The sequence below is a fragment of the Semicossyphus pulcher genome, unplaced genomic scaffold (assembly GCF_022749685.1).
Source record: "Semicossyphus pulcher isolate SPU_LCO1_2020_fin unplaced genomic scaffold, fSemPul1.0.p SCAF_16, whole genome shotgun sequence".
Lineage (NCBI taxonomy): Eukaryota > Metazoa > Chordata > Actinopteri > Labriformes > Labridae > Semicossyphus > Semicossyphus pulcher.
The window spans coordinates 3,679,424-3,702,721 of record NW_027211670.1 but is presented as its reverse complement, the minus strand read 5'-3'; the positions used below and the strand labels follow the sequence as shown (position 1 = coordinate 3,702,721).

Here is a 23,298-nt window from a genome sequence, read left to right as displayed (position 1 = left end):
ACACACACACACACACACACACACACACACACACTGGGTGGAATTGTTGAATTTTGAATTCCATGAAAAATCGTAGCAGCTGATTTCACTGATTAACACTTCTTCAAACAGATAGGAAGAACGAATCAGTGAATCCAGCTGTTATTTTGTTGACAAATCTGAGCTCAAACACAGGGACCCCTAAATGGATTGTGTGCAATGAGCAAACACATTTTTCTGCCTGCTACACCACCACTCAGCATATCTGTTCCATGATGCACCTCTGTCTGGATTAACTGCAATAACTAATGTGTGTCTGGAGATAGTGTGGTATCTTGCTTGTCTGTCAACACACATTCTGCTGGCAGGCTTCATTAATTGCATATTTGCCTCAAGTATTTTGAGCAACCAGACCAGTTCTTTTCTAATTCAGGACCACCTTACACTCGCTTATTTATTCATTTTACAATTTACATTCTTAAAAGCTGCTTCACACTTTGGGATGATCTGCAACAACATTTATTGGAATGAAACACATTTGATTAATCACACCTACATGACGCATGGGATGTGGTTCCTACCGGCTACTCTCACATATTCTCAATCAGTCTAATAAACAGTCACTGTCACTCCAGTTAACAGTTGTTGCTGTTGAATCAGTGATTTCAAGAGAAATTGAAGCCCATGTTAAACAGAGTGTTTATGACTTTGCACCTAGAGCCAGACTATAATGCCACTCATCTGATGCAGAAATACGCTCCTTCCAAATAAAAGAAGGTTCAAAAATTGATGATGATGACAAAAAATATATGCTCGCTCAAAAGAGCTTTTATGCATGAACCTAAATTACAGCTGTGAGATGTCATAAATCCTATACAAGTAATGAAGCCAGGATGACCCAGGGACCATGAATAAGTCATGGAGCCCATGTTCTATATGTGATGGGCCACATGGAGTCTTCCTCATTATTCCAGGGCTTGTCACACTCCCATTCATCATTATGATGAGACTATAATCGCTTACCTCACTGGCTTTGGTGCATGACCTAGTTTAGTGTGGGGGGTTCAAGGACTAGTCCATAGTTATACCTTGGCCTTTGGTGGACCTGATATTCAATATTATCTAAGTTGTATCTCAGCTTTACAAGGAAATAAATAAATAAATCCTGCCACCTTGCCACAAAAAAAAAACCTCCACTGGCACAAAGACAGATAAAATATTCACTTGGTATAAACATTGAACTCACAAGGAGAAGTTGTCTTCCACAAAGCAGCGGTTTCTTAGCAGGCCTGCCCACAGCTGGACGCCAACGATACCAAATATGAAGAAGACAAAGAAGCAGAGCAGCAGCACGTTACCCAGCATGGGGAGGGTGTCTAGCAGCAGGGTCACCAGGATACGCATACCTGAAAGAGAAGAAAGAGACAGGGTTAAACATCTGGCAGCACACCAATTCAAGCACCTGTGTTAAAAAGGAATACATTATTATTACAACTGAAAATCCAAACTCTTTTAATCCAACTGGCACTGCAATATGTGATGCTGATTAGAGTACTGGGTATTTGACTGAAAAGATCTTTCCAAGTACCTCTCTCTCTCTACAGCCATTCACACTGAAGCACTGGCTTATTATAACATACTCAAAGGGACAAGTGCACAACTCACAGTCTTTATTTATGGCATTACACTTTTTATGATTTAATAAAAATATAACATATGGTTGACAAATACCTTTTACCATCACAGTCTATTGAATTAGGCCTCTTAAACAGCCCAATGAAGGACTGTCAAAACAGGGGTATTACTGTAATTACAGGCAGATGAAGAGCAGTGCTGTGGCTTTCTTGCAAACGATATGGGGTCTGGCTCCTGACAAACAGAAGCGATTGATTAATTTGTCATGAGGCTGTTTACCACTGGGAAGGGTTTAATGAAATTAAAATACAGAATGCTACCAATTACAGATTGGAAATTGACATTGGCCAATGCTCTTTTGGCATGTGTCTATTTTTAGTGGTTTGCCACTATGTTGTCGTCTTGTCTCTAGTTTATTGCATAGGTGCATGTCGCACAGTACAGTATGTCATTAATTTTGCATGGCCACATAGCACCCCTACTTGCTTATGATGACATCATAAAAACATAATACCAGTTATGTTCCCCTGACAAGTGCCTCCTTTCATTCATAATGATATGTGGTGCTGCTGTGGTGACTGCATGGTATGCCTAATCTCAGCTAGAATATGAGGACGATACAGTCCTGGGAGTGATGGACAACTTTATGGGCATTCCAGTGTAGCCAGCAGAAGCTGCATTGTTTACAGTCCAACTAGTAACTTTACAAGGACTGAATATGAGTTGAGATGGGACGTCTACTGAGACTGCCCACCTGAGCAGCGCGCGTCAGTCACGGAACTTCGTGATTTCCATTTCGGCACACATGTTATCAAGTTAGACCCTTCATCATTGGTCATGCGCTACCCCAGCAGAACATTCCCATAACATTGGCTTACATTACAAGTTCTAATTACAGTTGTAAGAACACGTTTTAATCTAATATTCAAAGAACGTTTTAAAGATGTTTATCATTTCAAATAATGTTCTTGTAACGTTAAAACTTAAACTAAGACAAAACGTTTTAACTGCAACATTCTGAAGATATTTTCAGGATGTTATCGAGGCCTGGGATGTCAGAACACCTTTTATAAAACATTTGTTCAATGTTACACAAAAACAAAGGTGGAACAAGCTTACTGCAACAATCAGGATGTTAGTATGGCCTGAACTATCAGAACGTGATTTATATGAAATGTGATTTGAACATTCTCACTGCAACTTTCTGAAATGTTTTCAGAGAGCGTTCTCCTGAATGGTAAATGGACTGTACTTATATAGCGCTTTTCTAGTTTTTGCGACCACTCAAAGCTGCTTTTACACTACATGTCACATTCACCCATTCACACACACATACATTTTTTCATATTCATACACTGATGGCAGAGGCTGCTACGTTTAGTGCCCAACTGTCAATCAGTTATCACATTCATATGCTATATTTACCATGGACAGCATGTGTAGGGTACATAGACTGTATAAATAATGGACGTAGTCTCAGTGATGTCGCCCATTGCTTTCTAAAGAAGTGTTTTGAAGCCCGAAATGCGCCACCGCTGGGGGTCACCATATTGGAAATGCCAGAGCCAGGCTAATCCAGAGGCAGGCAAAGAGGCGGAGCGCGAGCGAGCTACAGCCTATGGTTGAGGACTATGGGCGGGCCGCATGAATCAGCCAGCTACGGCTATGAAGCTAGGCTATATGCTCCTCAGCGTAGCTAGCGGTTATTAGCCATGGACTGTAAATACTGAATGAGCTAGTTTGACTTTGCCAGGAAGAGATTCTGTTGGTGACTGACTGCAGGTGTTTAGTTATCAGACTAAAGAAGTAGCGGACTCGCTGCTCGCTCGCCCGGTGAGAGAGCGGCGAGCCGACACGTAACGGGAAACGTAAAAGAACCGGTCTCTTCATCACTACGGTCCGCTGTAATCTCTCCGGGGGAAAACCAAAAAGTCCTGACTCCTATTTACTGGCCGACGATTAAATAAATGTTTAATAAACACTGCACAGGCTCACAAGCAGCTAAAGCGAGCACAGTATACCAGCTACTTAAAAATATTTCAATACAATAACACTAGCAAATAACTCACCGAAAAGCTGGAGCTCAGACTTCTTGCACAGCCATAAAGTTCCATAAATCCCACAGAGAGATTATTTGTCCAAACTTTGAATGAAAAAATCCTCAAAAGTCTCCAACAACACAAACAGGTGAAGTTAAGATCAGTGTCTGTGTCTGTGTTGACGTCTAGCAGACAGCCAGCAGGATCCACCTGCCAATCATCCGGCCCCTATGATTTAAGGCTTAATATAATTAAAACAAAAAATTCACCCCCCGTACAGTTATCTTGAACAATAAAATTAGCTATTTATAACAAAACCGTTTTTTGTACCAGGCTGTAAACATGTTTATTTCTGCTGTAAAAATGGGCATTTTCCCACCTGCTGTAATGTTATTTCTTGTTTTCTGGAGCCTCAAGTGGCCCATCAAGGAACTGCAGTTTTTTGCACTTTCGCATTGGCTTCATTTTTCAACATCGGAGGTTGCCGCTTGGTAGGGTAATACCAATATTGAAAGTTGCATATAACAAACATAAAACACTAAACAAGAGTGGCACAGAACCAGTATGTCATTAGTCAGTGGGAGCTGCTGGTGAGACAGCCGTGACAAAACCATCCAGTGACACACAAAGGTAGCATTGTCATGAGTCATTCTAGTTTAGTTATGTTTTTGTCTTGTATTTCGGTGTTCAGTTATTATTTCTTGTTTTACCTTGTCACTTTGTCCCTTGTCACGAGTTTTCATCGTTTAGTTTTGTATTTAGTTTATTCTGTGTTCTTGTCAGTGTTTAGTCTTGTTTAGTTAAGTATTTCACTTGTGTCTCTTTGGTTAGATCATTTCCTGTTTTACTTTGTCACCTTGTCTCTCGTGTTGGTCCACTTCCTGCCTTTGTGTTTCCCGCTTGTTTGATTCTGTGCCCTGCCCTGATTGTTTTCACCTGCCCCTTGATTGTCTCACCTGTGTCTGATTAGCCTCACCTCCTAAGTTTATTTAGTCTTTGTGCTCCCCTGTCTTGGGGCCTGTTCATGTGATCCATCGTACGTGAGTCTATGTCGTCCATCCTGTGTCGTCCTTCTCTGAAGTTTTGTCTATGTCCATGATGGATATTCTTCGTGCTTCCCCTAACCCCTCATGTCTCTCGGATTACCTGTTCCTGGTTTTGTTGTAAGTTTTTTGCTCTGCCTTTTTGATTTTCCTTTTTGTCTTTTGTTGGAGTTAGATTTTGTTTTTTCATTTTTTGCCTTTTGTTTATTAAATCCATTATTTCAGTCTGCATCTGGGTCCTCACCTTTTTTGTTTAAATCATAACCGTGACAAGCATATCATGATCATCAGTGGTGTGTCATAGGTTTTTTGCTGGTGGGAACTCATAAGTGTCAACTGAACTAAAGAAACATGGTATTTTTTCCCCTTATGTTTATTAATGAGCATGGTCTTACAGTTTGAAATCATGACTTATTGATATAACTTTCAGGTGTTATCATGCTTTTCCTCAAAACCCTGCCCTCACACTCAAATAGCTGCTTGAACTTGGATTGACCCTGCTAGTGCTAAATCTGTAACTTGTTCTGATATACATTGTTGTTTTCACAGACTGCCGGAGAAGTACATAAAGCTGGAGGGAGGGAAGACATGAAGAACTCAGTGAGAGAGTTACCACCCATAAGGGACACTCTAGGGGCTGTTGCACAGAAATACAAGAGCAGAAATCTGAAAGCAGATATTTAAAGAGCACACAGAGGCAGAGTGACAGGAGAACGCTTGAAGCTGGAGCTCGGGAAACCTGTGCAAACAACAGTGTATCGTAGTGCAAGCACGCAGTTAGAGCACAGGCAGAGCAGATCCAAGAGCAGCAGTATTTTAGTAAATCTGAAACTAATCAAAAAGTCACAATCTCACACTGAAATACCATGCCATGATAAACCATGAAAAAAGCACATATGCATTCAGTTTATTAGTGTAAAACATAGCAGGAAAGTAGAATTAAAGCAATAATCAATATCAGTACTGATGTAATAAAGTGCATATGCGCAGAGCTGAAAACCAAAGATGCTCCAAGAGGAACGAGAGTCCTGTTATTGCACTGTGTCAGTTGTGGGTGTGAATTTGTGTAACTGTATAAATATTAATCAGGCTGTTGTAGGAAACAGAAAATGTGCTTAGCAACATCCTTCCTTAGATGAATAAAGGTTAAAAATACATTTGGATTAGACACCAGATTCCTGTGTCAAACGGAAGTACAAAGATTTGTTAGTAGCCGGTGAGTGTGTCAGCAGTACACCTACAGTTTGCTCTGAAATAATGCCACAGCAAAATACTTGCTTTTTTTCGCCTTTTATACAGAACATCCATGATTCTGTCAGCTCTGGACAGTGTTCCCTCAAGTTTCTGACAACACACACACTTCCTGCCGCCCACATACCCCCTCTGCTAAATCTGGCTATTGAAGCTCAGATTTTGCTCTTGTGTTCATGCACTGAGTTTCTTGTATCTCTCTATCTCTCGTTCTATCTATCTATCTCTCTATCTATCTATCTATCTATCTATCTATATTTCTGTTGCTGCTATGCTCTGCTCTGTCTCTGTCCTATTAGCATTCCTTTCCCTCTATCTCTCTGCAGCCTACCCCTCAACAGCAACCTTGTAATTCAGGTGTCAATAATGACGATCATTTTACTGATCAAGGGTTTTCTGGGTAATTGGAGAGGCAGGGACTGCCCCTGCTGGAGCGCTGGCGGAGCTCTTGAGGGGGGGGATTGGGAGGAGGGACAATTGAGGCAGACCTCTAGATGAACTGAAAAATGCACGGTGGCCATGACGTTTGAACTTGTATTCACATGGTGTCCTTTGTGTTTTTGTCTTGAAATTGTGTGTTTGAATTCTTGTTTCTGAGTATGTGTGTATAATGTATATACTGTAGTGATTCTGGTGGTGTTGATATACTGATGTATTTACAAGGCATGTTTAAAACATAAAATTCAATCTGCGTTAAATCTCTCTTTATCTACATCGAGCCATCTGGGACTGGTGCACCAAACTGCATGAGAAACGTTTCATGTTTGTAGATGGATTCTGAAAACATTTTCTTTTTCATGCGGGTACACACTGAGACAGAGACTCTTGGTGCTGACAGATGGAAGGAAAACACCGAGGATTTTGCAGACTTGCAAAGATATGGAGAACAAGTGAGGAGAAAGCCAAGAGATGAAGGAGGGAGTAAAGCAAAGGTACTACTGAAAGACAGAATGAGTGACAGTGAGGAGCATCTATGGCATAACTTGGTGTTTGGATTGTGGCTTCCACAACATCATTCTCTCAAAGGGAAAGACCTGAATACGAAATCCGGCTGGGGAGAAAGTGAGAGCAGTGAAAACACACAGCGACTCTTCAATGATATAACTTTTGGAAACACAGTTTTTAAGATATCTCAATTTGATTAACAGCAATAGTAACATTATTTTCTGGATGCAATATTAGTTACCAGTAAGAGTCATGCACGGACATACAGAAAGTATCTGTCTGACGCTTCGAAATTACACAGTAAAAAAGTCATTAAATGCTGAGTCCTACTACAGTGTTGATTCCAGAGAAATGATCCAGTTCAGGGACCGACGTAAGAATGTGAGTCATTGCCTGTGGCGAATTGTTGCCACTTACTCCTTGGTAGTTTAACATAATTACCCTGAAATCATAAAGAAAGAGTATTCTGATGCATTCAGCTGCAGTCAGAGGTGTGGAGGCTAATGTGCTCTGACAGACCGGACTCGCTGTTTACAACAGACACTCTTTCTCTCTGTTAATGAACAGTGCACACACGCATCCCTTGCCTGACTACAGGAAAACACAGTACACACACACACACACATACTACACAAAGCACACATTAAGCAGCAGCCCCTTCAAGTGATTGCCTTCATAGTGCAATGTGCTGAGCTGTTAGGATGCTGCTTAGCTGCGCCTGAGTGAGAAGGCAGCTGGGATTAGTGTCCGCTGCAGGCAGAGGCACACGGACGGGTTTCATACGCTGCGATCCACAGCGGAGATACATCGGAACAATGACAGTTTACAGTAGTGCTTAAACTGCCCCGTGCTGCTATTTACACAGCTGCAACCACGGAGAAACACCCACATCCTCTGTCACATCTTTTATTTATCATAGCAGGATTTGAATTTAAATATCTTCTCAATCTTTGTTGTAAAAATATATAAGTGTCAATAGTCATGACTGAAATAATAGAATGTATATTTTTTGTTAAAAGACTGTGATCACTTAGCATTTACTGATGCTAATAATGCTAAACTATAGGCTTCATAATGTCCCTCCAACAACCAATGGCTGAAGTCAAGGGGGCTACATCCACTTCTTATATGTCTATTACCAACACACATATCAGATAGAGACATAAAGTGTCCTCAACACTGTACAGAGAGTGTACAAAGAATATTTCTGGTGGCTAAAACTTGTTTTTCAACATTGACTGGTAATTTGATGGTAATCAAACAATACAACTGGAGACAGCCATACACGAGGAAAACTATTCAATCAGAAATGCAGGGAACTGACAGGACATCAAACAGGAATATCATAGAGAGAATCAATCATCTGAACCTCTCCCAACCTGAATATCGGGTTCATTCCAAGTGATCGACATTTCATATTCACTAACAATCATCTCCTCCTCTGCCTGCCTGCCCTCCCCAACCCCTTCTGTGGGCGGCCACTCCATTCCAACATGGTTGGCAGGCGGGTGGCTGTGTGTGATCGGGGAGCCATCTGTTAGCAGGCAGATTAGGTCTGCTTCCTCTGCTCTCCTGTCCAGGTCCAGCTCAGGCCTAGCCAGCTTTGTAATCTCTGTACTGTGAACTAATGGGCTTTCTGAGTCGAGCGCCAGTGTACACCTGCGTCTCTTATTTGCTCTGGGTGAATGGTAACTAGCTCCGTGTCATCGACTCCAGACGCAGATGACTAGACATCCCTGGAATTGAAATGTGTCTCTAAGTATGTGAGCCATGTGACCCGTAGAGAGTCTACATGCAGGAAAACTAAAACACATCTGAACTCTGAAGTACCTGTCGTTTTATTTGCCTCAGTGAGTTTACTCATATTTGAGTATGCCAATTTGTTTAAAGCTCCATCTCTTGAGATCGGTCACCCATCAACCATGCGTACCCACATTTGTGCTTAAACTGTGCGTAAGCTCATCTCTACACTTGGAATCAAATTCTAACTCACCAAACACTGTAATCCTAATTTATTCCTGGATCCTAAGTGTCAAATTAAACACCTTGCTTTCACTGATTTTATTTTAGTATTGCGGCGAGTTAGGATTCTCACCTCAGAAAAAAAGTAGTTGGGTGCGACCAAAGACTGCATATAAATAGTGGATGTAGCTTTGGAGATGTCACCCATTTGTTTGTGGAAGTCTGTTCTGAAGTCTTCGGTTTGGCATTTCTGATGTTTATTTGGATCCAGAAGTGACCCTATTTGGACACAAGGTTGTATGCCTTACAGCACTGTGACAGCTACTTGTCAATCCAACAGCCATGCCCAAAGCAAACCATGCATTACCACCTAAAATACATGTGCACCCGTCTGTGCACGGATCCAATATCAATGGCTTATTCTATTCTATTATTCTATACTCATTTCTGTCTCTTTTCTGCTGCATTACCGCCTGGCATCGAATACGCGCCGGAAACAGGGTTAGTAAACACTACTACGTACAAAGAACTTACATTATACTCTTTGGTAAGCAGCACGGAGGCCAGTGAAGATGTTACCGTGTTTAGTTTTTTATTGTATCTATTACTCATTCAGTCTATTTAACAAACTCAGGGCAGACACATTTGGAACGATGTTCGCGCTGCTTAGACTGACAGAATTTGTAGCTGAGATGACAAGGAGTCGCGTCAATGCATCGCACCAGAAACATGGCGGAGATTAGCGTGTCGACCCGGGTTTTGTGTTCCCATCATTGCCGATCGGATGATTACCCGGGTCTACTGCAGAGTCATTTGACTGAATGCGTATTGTGACCTTTCCCACTAAGCAAAAAAGCCAGTTGTTAGCGGGTGTTTGCAGGTTTTTTGACCAGTGGGAAACATCTACTACATCTACTTTGTATCTACAGTCAGTGGTTGCAACTGTGTAGGATCATATCAATCCAACTCTTTAATTGTCCTCAGGTGGACCTTGACAGTGCATTTATGTGTATTTCACACTGAATAACAATGTCCACGACGTTACTGAAAAAAAAGTGGATACATTCTAAAACAGGATTTAAAATACAAAAACATCTGCAGCAATGCATGAATGCATGGGTGCTTGTTACTGCAGTATCTTAACCTTACTGTCTGTGTTCCTCTTTCACTCTGATCGCTGCTACTTTCCTCCACAGCTCAAATGGTGTTGCTGTAATGTAGCTCCATGTTTGATAAATACATATTTTCCCTTTTCTCAGCGTATTTAGAACTTGTGTGCATGTTTTGATTAGTGAAGCCCCAAGACCGAAATTTAAGCTTTTCTGAAAATGCTTTTTGTGTCCACGACATCCCCCTTGGACTAAATCGTTCTCTTGACAGCATGATCCCACTTTTATGCGTCTACACATTCAAAAGCAGCCCTTACAAAGCTTTGACTCAAATCTCTTTGACATATCACAGCTTTGTGGGGGAGATGCTTGCCTACCTGTCTGCAGGGTATCTGGGAATACTGTAGCACACAGCACATCAGGGGATCAAAGAACTGAATTTTAGCCCCAAGAAACTGTAGCAGAAAATAAATTTGGACAGAAAATACAAGTAAAACAAAATTTTGTATTTTTCAAAGCAACAAAAGATTACTTGCATGCCAAGAGCTGCCGGGGGTGTTCTTTGTCATAGTGAGATTTGACTAACACAACCCTTTATTTCAAGATTGACAGCAAGGAGCAAGGATTACTCTGTGACCTTCTCTGCTTCTGGCAAACCACTTCCTCTACTGAACTCCTTCTAACCTTATCAGTCTTTTATTTCATCTGCTCTACTCTCAAGCAAAGAGCCCCCAGATCAAACCATTCCCCTGAGTCCTCTGGGCTCTCCCTCTTGCCCTCACATAACAATACATCAGCAGAAGGGGAAAACTTGCCTTTTGTAGAGTACAAGCTAGGACGTTCTTGCCGCTCATTAATTACAGTAATGAGGCTATGCAAACAATGTGCTATCAGAGAAGGAGGGAGCGGAAGCATGCAGGGAGCTGGGAGGTCGATGGTGTTGTTGTGTTGTTATTGCCTTTAGGGCTTATCTGGGCGGAAGTACAAGACAGTGTGTATGAACCAGGCACGGCTCAAACACCAGGTCTAACAAAGCATGAAAAAGAGGATAAAACACACACTGTATTACTTCAGCTTATAACAGAACCAGCATGCAAGCACTGCAGATCTGTTCACAAGCAAGGCTGTGAGGAAAATATGTGTGCACCATTTGATAAGGCTTCGAGGACATGATGAGGCCAAACTATAAAGAACCCCACAAAGGTTATTCTGGTGTTACTCAGTGTCGTTAAGATTAGGACAAATCTAAATGTGTTTGTGTGTGTCTAAGGGGTTTTCAGTCCTGCAAGAATTACTTTCTTTCATGTTTGTGATTGTTATACAGGAAAAGGTTCAACTTAACTGTGACAGTTACCTCTGGAGACTTGTTTGTCATATGTGCACGTCAATGCTCTGGCATCATAAAAACAAGCGGAGATCGCCTTAGCTTGAATTTTTGAAAAATTATTGTTGAATTATTGAAGAATAAAAGTGAAAATTAGTTTTTGAATTCAGAGGCAACAAATTCAGACACATAATTTCAGTGCAAGAAAGTTCAGTGCTTGAAATTCGAAGGCATTAATATTTCTGGAGAGACAGATTTGCTTCCATAGTAACAGTGCTAGCCTGGACAATGCAGCTTACAGCTGACAGTATGCACGATACTAAAATAACGATGTAAAATAATCAATCTAAAGTTGTCAGACAAATGTAGTAAAGTCAGTAAGGGGTAATGTTTTCTACTGAGATCTAATGGAATAAAGGTATAAAGTTTTATCAAATGTAAACATATAAGTATGATTCAAGGACCTAAGATGTGTAGTAAAGTTGAGTACTCAGCCATAGTAGATTGCCGTTTACTTGCAACTGGAAATTCATCCCATTAGCTCCGCCTACCCTCTCTGGCAGACCAACCACTGCTGGGTGAAAACGCGTCACTAACTGGGCGCTTGTGACTTTTTCTGCGAATGTCACCACAGACACCCAGTCTGTAATAATACTATATACTGCAAATGCAAAGGCTTTCATCAGTGGGCCATAGGCTCAGTCACCATTGTGTTAGACGATAGATAGTTACTTAACAGACATTTATTTACATGAAAATCTTATTGAGATTATTACTTTAATAATTAATTGTTCCCTTCTTTTAAGATACATTTCCATCATTTAAACCAGAGGACTCATGGGAAGTTCTGCTTTCCCTCGGCAACAGGTCAGATCCTGGCAGAGTAGAAATCTTACATTTTGCTCTTCAGTCAGTCGGTGACGTTATAAGGATGCAGGTAGGGCTCACAGATTTTTGCTACTCACAAAAGAGAGATTTATTAAAGATTGGCCAAACATAGCAGCTGATATTCTGACAATTATTACAATGTAAACATATCGTTTCATTATACCATACAATAACTATAAGGCTCTCTGCCCTCTATGGTAACTTCAAATTTTGAAGCACATAAATGTAGTGTCTCTAAGCTTAAGCAGGCAATACCCAGATGACATCAACACAGGTCATTTTCTCAAATGACAAAGCTCTGGTATTCCAGTTGGCCTTGGCATTCAGGTAATCAGGGTGGGAAAATACATTAACCCCAGCCAGCAGGAAAATAATGATTGTAAAATAGAGACTGAAGCTGGGTGGCAAGGCTACAGAAACAGATGCGTTTCGATTCTAAAAATATGTTTGACTTGAAAAGAAAGTACAGTGATAAATGTGGCACTTTAGCCTGAGGATGAAAATTAAATGATGTTCCTTCTCAGTTACAATGGCACCTTTACTCCCACAAACAGAAGATAGAAAAATTACATTTCTGCCTTCTAAAGTCAGTATTCTAGGTTTCAGAGCCCTCAGGCCTGAAACTGAAACCCATATTTAATTCTGCTGCTTTAAACAGGGAGAAAGAAGTAGTTTGAGTTTCTCAATAATTAAGCAAATTTAGTACAGCCATTTTCATGTACTAGACATAAAGACACATTTTTTTCAAGCCAATTGTGTACAATATATATTTTTATGACATTTATTATGAATCTTTTACCGTGTCATTTGTAATTTTTTTGTTTTGTTAAGGAACAGATTTCTGGTATTTGTATGTGTAGTTTTTATGTGCCTAATTGTGTGTCTATGTTGTGTTAGATGTGGTGTCTTGACTGTGACTGAAGCTGCTGTGACAGTGTAATTTCCTGTAAAGGATTAATAAAGTATCTATCTATCAAATTATACCTGTGCAAAATTATACCACAACCTCACCATCTTTGTTCTCATGCCATGCACAATGTGTCCACTAAAACATGATTTCCCTCCAAAATGGAGGATCTGCCCCTGTAACAGCTGCTCCCTTTAAATATTAAGACCCACACAGAGATCCTGTTACAAGATCCCTCCAGGCCGGGATTGGATGTAAGGGTAAAAGCCAATCAAGTAATCAGACTCCTTCTGGGATTTCAGTTTTGTTGGCAGTCCGTGGGAGAAGTCTCCAAAATGTATCTGCCACTTTCACTGACATGTCAGCCCTGTTCACATGTCAATCAATGCCAGAGCCCAAGATGTGGACACCAGACTAGGAACAATGTGTCTATTAATACAATTCTAAGAATCTGTGTGTGTGTGTGTGTGTGTGTGTGTGTGTGTGTGTGTGTGTGTGTGTGTGTTAGGATAAACTTTGTTTCAATACACACTTTTGAAAGATGTAACAGACAGAAAACGAATGAGAAAGTGTCAATGGTTGGGCTCTTGATAGAGAGGCAGATGGACTTCATACTAGAGGTCGACTGATAGTGGATTTTTGAAGGCCGATATAATAACGATAGTTTGCAGCAGGAAAGCCGTTTAATCGGCCGATATCTCCCTACCCCAAGGAAAAAAAATAATTTCAACCGATGTAAACGAACAGTCTTTGTCTTTATTACAAATCCTTACAAATAACTGTTGAACTGGAAGTCTATGTCAAATATATAAGTTAATAATTTTTAAATTGAAATGATACTGAAGTTGTTTTCTTAAAGTTGCTGGTTTAATAAAATCTTTCTGAGTAAGTTAAGTTTTACTAAAGTTACAAATGAATGGTTATGATCATCATGGAAGCTTTCTGGCATTTATTTGGGAGAAAAAAACAAAAACACTTTATAATTCAGCAGACACAACTCAAGGAGCATAAAAGAAGTTACCAGACAAATCTTATTTAAAAAGTGAATTGCCCCTTTATCGCCCCTGCGTCAGTCTGTCGCGCTTTTCAGCAACAGCAAGTTTATTGCACAGCAGCCTTATGCAGACGCCGTTTTTTAATAAACCCGTTTTTTGCCATTTCGACTTTGATAATAAGTAAGGAAAGTATCCCGAAGTGTGATCTGCTGGATTACATCATTCGAAATATGTTGGAGTTGTTTACATGTCGATGCGTTCTTCCGTGGCGTATATATCAGGCCAGATGCTGCGCATGATTTATTTTCCTCCCTGTCTGCCTGTCTTGTATCATGAAGAGCTGTATCATGGTCGGGAGATATTCATACATCTGCTGATCCAGCTTCAGCAGTGGACAAATATCAACAATATGTTCCACTAAAAGTCAGAAGATGGAAAGTTTAAACTGCCTTGCACTGACAGATTGAGTAAACCCTGTTGAGCTGTGAGTGCAAACTGATATGAGCTATTGAAACTACAGCAGCTGAGGTGTGCAGCAATGTCTGCATGTCAAGCTATACACCAGACCTGATTCTTTTTCCACCTGGAGTTAAAACATACCTCATGTCTGGTTTTAATTTTGGTATACGGGATCACTCTTATACTTGAAATACAGCTGTTTTTCAGAATGCATAATAGTATTAAATATCTCCTCCTAACTAAAACATAAAGTATCACTCATGTCATGTCCTTCATGTCCATTAATTTGTCTTATTTCTAATGGCCTGGGCTACAAAACATGTATTAATTGAAACAATGGCTGCAGTACATTTTATAGATTCAATGCTCATTGCAATATCAACTCAGAAAATCCGTAAACCAGAAGCATGTGAGTGATCAGATCTCTAGTGTCTCGGTGTGTTTACACCTGTTCTTGTGATCAGACGACACAGGACGCATCTTGATGTCACGTGTAAAATTGGTCTATGTCAATTCTAAAGATAACTCTTTAGCCCTATCTACACTGTATATACTGTAATCATTATTTTTGCATGACAACTGTCTTTGTGTAAAACATTATGCAGCTTCAGCATCAGCATTAAGGTTTTTGCCTCAGTGACCTTTTTTCTTTTTTCTCTTTCCTAATTGATCTATTTCATTTGTCACTTCATTCAGCTTTGCTCCCCCTGCAATGATTTGATAAGATATTATAAGCAGTTTCCCTGGTTCACCTCTGACATGACATGAACGGGTCCACTTGAAAAGTTTGGAGTAGGAGACAACTGTCTGAACCACTGCAACAACTTACATTAGAGGTAGCATCTTGACAACTTTGGGAAACTGTGACCTTAATCAGATGGGCAGTTCCAAATGAAGTTTGCCAAAGACCGCAGACATTTTTTTCCCCGCACAGGTAAAACTCCCACTTGCCGAGGACAGAATATTTGCTAAACTCATAAAAGATTTGTGATAGTCAATTACATGAATCTTAATTAACAAGATGGCATGCTAACATAAGCATGTTATTATGCTTTAATTTTGTTACATTAGTCCTTACAGGATTTTTAAAAGTGTTCTAAACAATGTTCACATTTCCCTTTGTACAGTTCTTCAGAGTTACGGGTTGCTGCAATCTTCAGTTGATACTCACTGAGACTAAGAATCTATCCTTCATGAACACAGATGAACTCCACAGGTACAACAAGCACAGAGTGATTCATAACATTCTATGTGAGTGCTGCATGACTCAATGCTGCTGCACTGGTACAACTGTGGAGCTGTGGATCTTGTCACACTTTATCTTGGACAATCAGTTCAGTATGTCATCCCTTGTCTGTGCCTCTTTTATAATGGCACTGTACCATGCACTGTTAGCTCAAACTGTAGCTTTTTTCTGTTTTCCATATATCTTTCCAACCTGTAATAGCTTAACAATTAAAGAAGAAACAAAACCTTAGCGAGTGGCATAAATCCTGTTTCACATGTAGGAAAATAATTCACAGCATCCGAAAACAAGAGCAACCATATATTCAAATTCAGTGACGTGCCTCAAAATAGCATGAGCCCCACAGTAAACCCAAGAATCATGATGACTGCTTTAAGCTTCTCTGCAAGACCTGATTAGTCTGGTGCCGGGATGAAGGGAAGGCAGAGGACATATATCAGCCACACCAAATGCTTGGAGAACCCCATGCTCTAACACCACCACCACCAGCACTCTACCCTATGACATTTCCCCTGCAGGGCGAGAACCAGACCAAATCATCCACACATTAATGCTGCTATTAGTGCTGTGATTCGGATGAGGAATGGTTGGATGCTTAATGAGCGTACTGTGCATGACTGTGTGCCCCTGAGTGTGTGTACATGTGGCCTAATGAGCAAGGGTGGACCCCTACCATGGCTTTGATTGACAAGAGGGTGAGATTACAGAAGAGGTTTGGACGTGCCATCAGCAGAGGGATAGGAGAGCTAGGAAGGGGTTTGATGTCCTATTCACAGACTTACACCAGGTTAACACCTGCATACGTACAGTACGTAAACACATACGCACATTCTGTTCGTTCTTCAGTTTGTCTGCAGTCTCCTCTGAGCAATTGATAAGCAAATAGCACAATTAAGTTTTGTGTTTAAAATGAAGGAATGCAGGGGGTGGATTGAGAACAAATGCACATTTGGGACCGTAGGGTGGTATAAAATGATTCATTTAAACATTAATGTGTTCAGTGGGAATTAAATCTGTGCTGATTAAACTCAGTAGCTACTGAAAAGGGAAGGGGAATATACTACGTGGGTGGGGGGTTGGATTAAATGTGTGTGTAAGATAAAGAAGGGGGGAGGATGACAGATGGAACAAGCAACTCACTGTTTTGTTTTGCTTTGTTTTTTTCAGAATATACAAGCATGAGAGTGTGTGTTTGTAAGTGTATATTGTATAATGTGCATGCTATGAAGTACAGTCCTTTACTAAAAGGCGGTGAGTTGGAAAATTGCCTTTAAATCTGTCTGAGTTCAAAGCTGACTGGCTGGGGAAAGCCCAAACACATAACACAGTGAAGGCAGCACATCAAGTGTAGGTAGGCTTGGCCCTGACCTACATTACAAGGCTGTATAGCAATTCAGCCCACCTGCATGATCACCATATATAGCAAGTACCGTGACAGAGGTGTAGAAGTCTCATACTGTATAAATAATGGACGTAGCTAGCGTCACGTCACCCATTGGTTTCTGGACTGCGTAAATGAAGCCGAAATATGGCCGCCACCACGTAGGTTTAATGGAGCCTGAAGTGACCAAATTTTGATGAGGGGGTGGTGCTGCAGAAAAGCGAGTGGTTCAAAAACGCCAAGTCATCAAAGCTAAACAGTCTGAGTCTGTGGCTGATCCATTAGCTCGTGAATGAGCTACTTTAACTTTGTGTTACCCACAGAGGAGATTCTGTTTATGACGGTGACTGACTGCAGGTGTTTATCAGAAAGATGTAGCGGACGAGCGACGGTGGGTGAATGACAAGTAAAGGGAAACTTAAAATAACCGGTCTTCCCATCACTACGGTCCGCTGTAATCTCTCCTGGGAAAAGCCAACAACTCCTGACTCCTGGCCGACGATTAAATAAATGTTTGATAAACAGTGAACAGGTTAACAAGCTAGCGATAGCGAGCACAGTATACCTGCTACTTAGTTCTAAAAATATATCAATACAATTATACTAGCATTTAACTCACCGAAAAGCTGGAGTCTGTGTTGACGTCTAACAGACAGCCAGCAGTATCCACCTGTCACTCAAGTGACCCAGCCCCTATGATTTAAGGTAGCTCTTTATTGATCCCCAGAGGGGAAATTCAGTAGGCTTAATTAAGGCTTAATGAATTAATATTCATAATGATATATAAATACAATTAATATTCTTAATTAATAATCAATTAATTAAGGCTTAATATAATTAAAACGGGTGTATTACAGTTATCTTGAATAGTAAATTTAGCTACATTTTCCCATCTGCCTTAATGTTACTTGCAGTGGTCACTCGAGGAACTGCAGTTTTTTTGCACTTCCACATTGGCTTCATTATTTAACGACGGAGGTTGCCGCTTGGGAAGTCCCCTATATTAAGATAAGGTAAAACTATAAAGCAGAGTATCTTCAGATATCCAAGTCTGATTAATCATCACAAGCATGATATTACATTTTGCTCATGGTGTAATTATTTAATGTTATTTTTTAGGGAAGTCTTTTCAATCAAAGTTATGAAATCCAATGCCTAAATTAAAAATGAGTATTGTGACATTTGTGTAAAGAGAAAAGAGTCATGTTTAGTGCCACCTGTCATTGGTTTTCCTGTTGTCTATGATCTGAATGGATAATAAACTGAGGCAGGTATCTTATTAATGTGGGAGCAGAGTATACAGATGGGAAGGAGGCTTAATGTCACTGTTGAGCATCTGACAGAAAAATGTTGTTATAAAAAGGTGTACACCCGCAGAGAATAATTAGATCTTGAACTTAACTGAGGAAAGTTTGTGAGAACTACACATTTACTTTCCTGCAGAGTTTAAGTGAGAAGACTTGTCATTGCAGAATGTAAATAAGAAGCAGCAGGACGGCTAGGGACTATTTCTTGGTTGGATGCGGTTATACACATAACTACATGCAAAACAAGCTTTATTATGACCTTTTCCTTTACAGATAAACAAACATCTTTATTACTCAGTTTAGAGTTGCTGGTAAGCAGATTTTTGCTTCCTTTGGACAGAGCCTAGTGCGTCTTTTCCAGTGTTATGGAAAGACTTATGGCAAGAATTTCTTGTTCTAGTAATGACATTACATCTTTTGACGGGGCAAAAGAGGGATGCACAAGAAACCGACAACAGGCACACACAGCACACACATCAGGCAGGTCTGGGTAGTCTGTTACGGATAGCACAGACTGTTCACAAAAGAACTAATAACTATGAGGTTTAGTTCTATCCCACTGCCAATGTTCAAAGACCAGAGAACATATCCCTGCATTATGTAATAAGTGATCTGCTAGATTGGATTAAAATGTATTTTAGTTTATCTAACTAACTAACTAACTAACTAACTAACTAACTTTTGGGCCATTGGCAGTTTTAAACTAAATCGAAGATGATGTTTTGTATGTTTTTGCCTTTTGTCCATTTTGATGATGAGGACAAAGCAGTGTTCATCAACGCTGAATCTTCCTGAAAATATAAATTATTTTTGTCCCATATGTCCTATATTTAAATTCCGGAGCATTCTCTTACTTGTCTCCATTCAGCTTTGAGTTTTTAAGAAACTTACACTATGGGAGAGTATGCACACTAGGTTTGAGTCTAAAAACACACATATGGATTTGTTGCAGAGACTAGATCCAGCACTGAGAGAATACATTTTTCAAATATCATTTATAATGGCTTGAAGGTTAAGCAAGGTTGCATGCGGTGTCGGTGTCTTTAGCAGCCTGGCTCAAGTTTCAAACCAAATAACTTCACTTCTTCTTCAAAAGCCAAAAGTGTTATGAAATGAAAGGACAGAGTGTTCTGGGATTCAGAGTCTGGTAAGAGAGCTGAAGTGTGAGAGGACATTAGGTCTATCTCTTAACTTACTTGGCACTCGGTTGATGGCTCTCAGAGGTCTCAGCACACGCACCGTCCTCACTGCAGAAAAACTGACATTCTGCAGGTTGAGGGAGTACTCCAACATCCTGCAACATACAGAGTGAGAGAAAGAAATACGTGTGAATACAGCAACAACAAACCAAACACTTTAATTGCAATTGTAGCTTTGCATACTGCAGAACCTGCTCAGGGACTAAGAACACAGAAAATGAAAGGGCAATATTATGTAGCCAATTACATATTGCATGTATTACATGCTCTCCCACTCTCTCTGGGCAAGTTATAATTAATCCTCTAATGTTCCAAATCACATTTACATTCTTGCCTTTAGAGACTACTGCACTACATGTGTTCTGGCAAACAATATGCTTTCATTCCAATGCTTATTGGACTGCAACTAACAGACCAGAAAGTAAGAAAAACACTGCAGTATGTGTGTTTGTGCTTGTGTATGGAACACAGCACACACGCAATGTTTGTGTGCCTGACAAACACGCATATATTCACATGCACCCTCGCACAATCAACCTTCAAAGGAGCAAGCGGCATATGTGCATCCCCTTTGAGACGTCAAGAGCGGGTGAATCACTCGTCATTGAGAGGAGGATGTGGCATCCCCGCTACATAAAAGAGCAGCATCAGATCAGTCCATCTTGTAACCTTGAGATGGCACACACACACTTAACAGCCTCTCCAGTAGCTCTTTAAAGGCTCTCTCAGGCTGTGATGGGAGGTTAGAAGGACAGTGCTTAGAGAAGAGAGGGACTGGGGAATGTTTGAAAAACGTTTTTCTTGTTTCTTGATCAGTGTTTATCGTTATCTCTTCTCACACTCTTTCTCCTTGTATGCGTGCGTGTGTGTGTGTGTGTGGAGCAGATGCTGAGCACATGTGCAGCTTGAAGAGGCGTGCAGATGAAGGAATTCCCTCCATGCACCTAGTCCAAGTCTGTCTATCTGACAAATTTGCAACACATGTGGGAGAGTGTTTGTGTGTTATTGTGTATGTGCAAGACTGTCGTTCACTTTAAGTGCAAGAAACTCCCTTAATGGATGTGTAAACGTGAGGTGTCTCAGTACGAGACTTTTTTAGGTTTGTTACACCAAAGTAGCACTAAAAAAAGATTACACACTTTCTTACACACACACACACACACACACACACACACACACACACATACATACATAGTGCCTATACACACATATACACAGGGCTGACAGATGGCCTGCTGCCTACAGAGAGAAGGTAAATGGGTAAACAGTTAACAGAACAGTACAGAGATGCCCTCCTACACCAGCTGAGGGACGCAGAGCTAACAGGATCTGGTAGTCCCTAGGACCAGGCATTTCACATCAGCAGCTGTGTAATGTTTGGCCCCCACAGACAGCGGGTCAAAAGGAATCAAATGGAATTTTTATGAAATAACGTAAGTAGCTTACAAAAAAGCCACTTTATTAGCACGAAACAAAGAGAAGTGCGTATAAATATTACATAAAAATACTTGTATTCCCAAACGGAAAATGTAAAACCAGTTGATTAATATCATGCTTGGCTCTCAAGGAGCTTGTGAATTCTGAGAAAAGTTCTTACACATAATGTCAGTTTGTGCAGGGAGAAAAGGCTAGCGTAACAAAGCTGATAGCCTTCACTAAAAGTGCATTAAGGGGAGCGTATATAACAGGGATTGGTTGCACCAAAAGAGCATACGTCTGTTCTTGTGGAAATTTAGTAGAAATCTGTCATTTTTGCATTTTTTAATGGTGACACTGGTTGCATCATAAGTTTAAAGTAATACTCTGAAAGATTTAAATAAGCCATGATGATGGTCTGCTCTGAGACCATACTGAGTAGTAATGAGTACGACTGTTGCCATAGCGAGGAGTTTGACTGACAGCCAGTCATCCAATCATGACAATCACATACCAGGGAGCTTTTTAAGTCGTCCAATCATGATTCCCAGTTTGCGCTGCGTACATACTTGATAGTTAGACAACATTGAATTACATTATTTTATATTTATCAGCTAACATTCAAACTGAATACACTCAAGTCATCCGAGTCATCATGCCTCAAATCAAGTCAAGTCTCAAGTCGTTAACTTGCAAGTCCACGTCGAGTCTCAAGTCATTTATTTTTCTTTAAAATCACTTAAATGTGGACACTGTGATAGATATCAGTCAGAATTTCATTTGAGTTGTGATTTGCTTGACCTGAGCAAAGACTCGACTTGACTTGCTCGATTCTCACCACAGTGGCTTGGGACTTGCTTGTGGCTTGCACATGTATGACTAACTCCCACCTCTGCCTGCTGGTTTTGTGGATTTCTTGTACAGAACTGTTTCACAGGGAACTCTGAACAATCACTTATGCCTTTGTTATATTTCATCAAGCTGAATGCTTCTTCGTTTCTGTGTTGTACTTGTGCTGACTGGACAGCTCCATTAATTCTCATTAACATTAATTAAACTCTTTTTCTTTCTTTGATTCTCCATTAAGTTGCCACAAGTGAGAAATGATTGGTAATAAATTAGCAAAACAGTAGGTTATTAAGAACAGTTTATCCTAGCAAGCTAATACACAACTGCAACAGTTGCATGAGAATTCATTGGGACGAGCATTGCAAAGACATAATAAAAATTAGGCCTACGTTTGGTGGGTGCAACTTATGTGAAGACCATTGGAAAGACTGTTCTAAACAAAGACAGACAAAAATGGAGCTACGCAGCTAACATTAATCCACAAATAGCCATTTTTATTCCTTAGCTCTAAACAGAATAAGCAAACAACAAAATGTGTTGATAAGTATGCTCTCATGGTGGCAATAGGTGGCAGATTGTTTTTACATCCAAATAGAGAAGGCTAATTTTTATGCTTCTCCAATCTGTTGTCTTATTTTCACCATATAAATTTATTATCTTTAACTATTCTTTTAACTACTCAGGAAAAATACATCAGTCACTGATTAGTAAAGTCAAAATAGCAAACCCTTTCACACAAAACAGCTGATACAAACACAATGTAAGACTGAAAAATGAAGAAAAAAGAAAATGCCAATTTAGTCTGATTATCATGCTATAAGAGCAATACACACCATGACTTAAATGCTAAATAGCAAAGTCCCTTCTGGAAATTCTGTGTAACATTATCAGAATACCAAAAGGAAAAGTCATGTGCCAGTGCCACAGACACGCTATAAATCTCCAGAGCAATATAATATAAATATTAGGGTAATTTTTCGTCTGACAGAGTTACATAAACAAACTTAAAAGCACATGATGAATGATGTCCGTGGAACAATAGTCCATGCAAAAACACTTGCTGCCCCTGATGAGAGCCAGATGAAGTTTGGTGTTCTCAGTGAAAACTGACCTATCTCCCCCCATCTGGAATGAAGAAACAGCCGAGGAGAAATGGACTGTATCAAACAAACTTTGGAAACGACAGGAAGTTCTGCGCTGTTTTCGTCAGAGTCCGTGCCAGTGTCGATGATGATGTTGCAGGGAAGGGCAGCGGGAGGCGGACTAAGAAATGAGAAGCAGGAGAGGATGGGGGAGGCCCAACCTTGGAGGGAATTTGCGTGAGGAGAATTCCCAAACTAAAGCACACAAAGCAGATTTACACA

The 23,298-nt window shown here is 40.3% G+C and overlaps 1 protein-coding gene across 7 annotated transcripts in view; it reads right to left on the bottom strand.

Annotated features, from left to right (window-relative positions):
* Positions 1-23,298, bottom strand: part of cacna1g (calcium channel, voltage-dependent, T type, alpha 1G subunit) — a 146,113-nt gene that overhangs the window by 95,092 nt on the left and 27,723 nt on the right. For all 7 annotated transcript variants that reach the window (XM_069664473.1, XM_069664477.1, XM_069664478.1 and 4 more), the window contains exons 3-4: positions 19,667-19,764; positions 1,226-1,385 (exon numbers count right to left, since the gene is read on the bottom strand). In XM_069664473.1, coding sequence (XP_069520574.1) covers positions 1,226-1,385; positions 19,667-19,764 — 258 coding nt within the window. The remainder of the gene's footprint in view (positions 1-1,225; positions 1,386-19,666; positions 19,765-23,298) is intronic.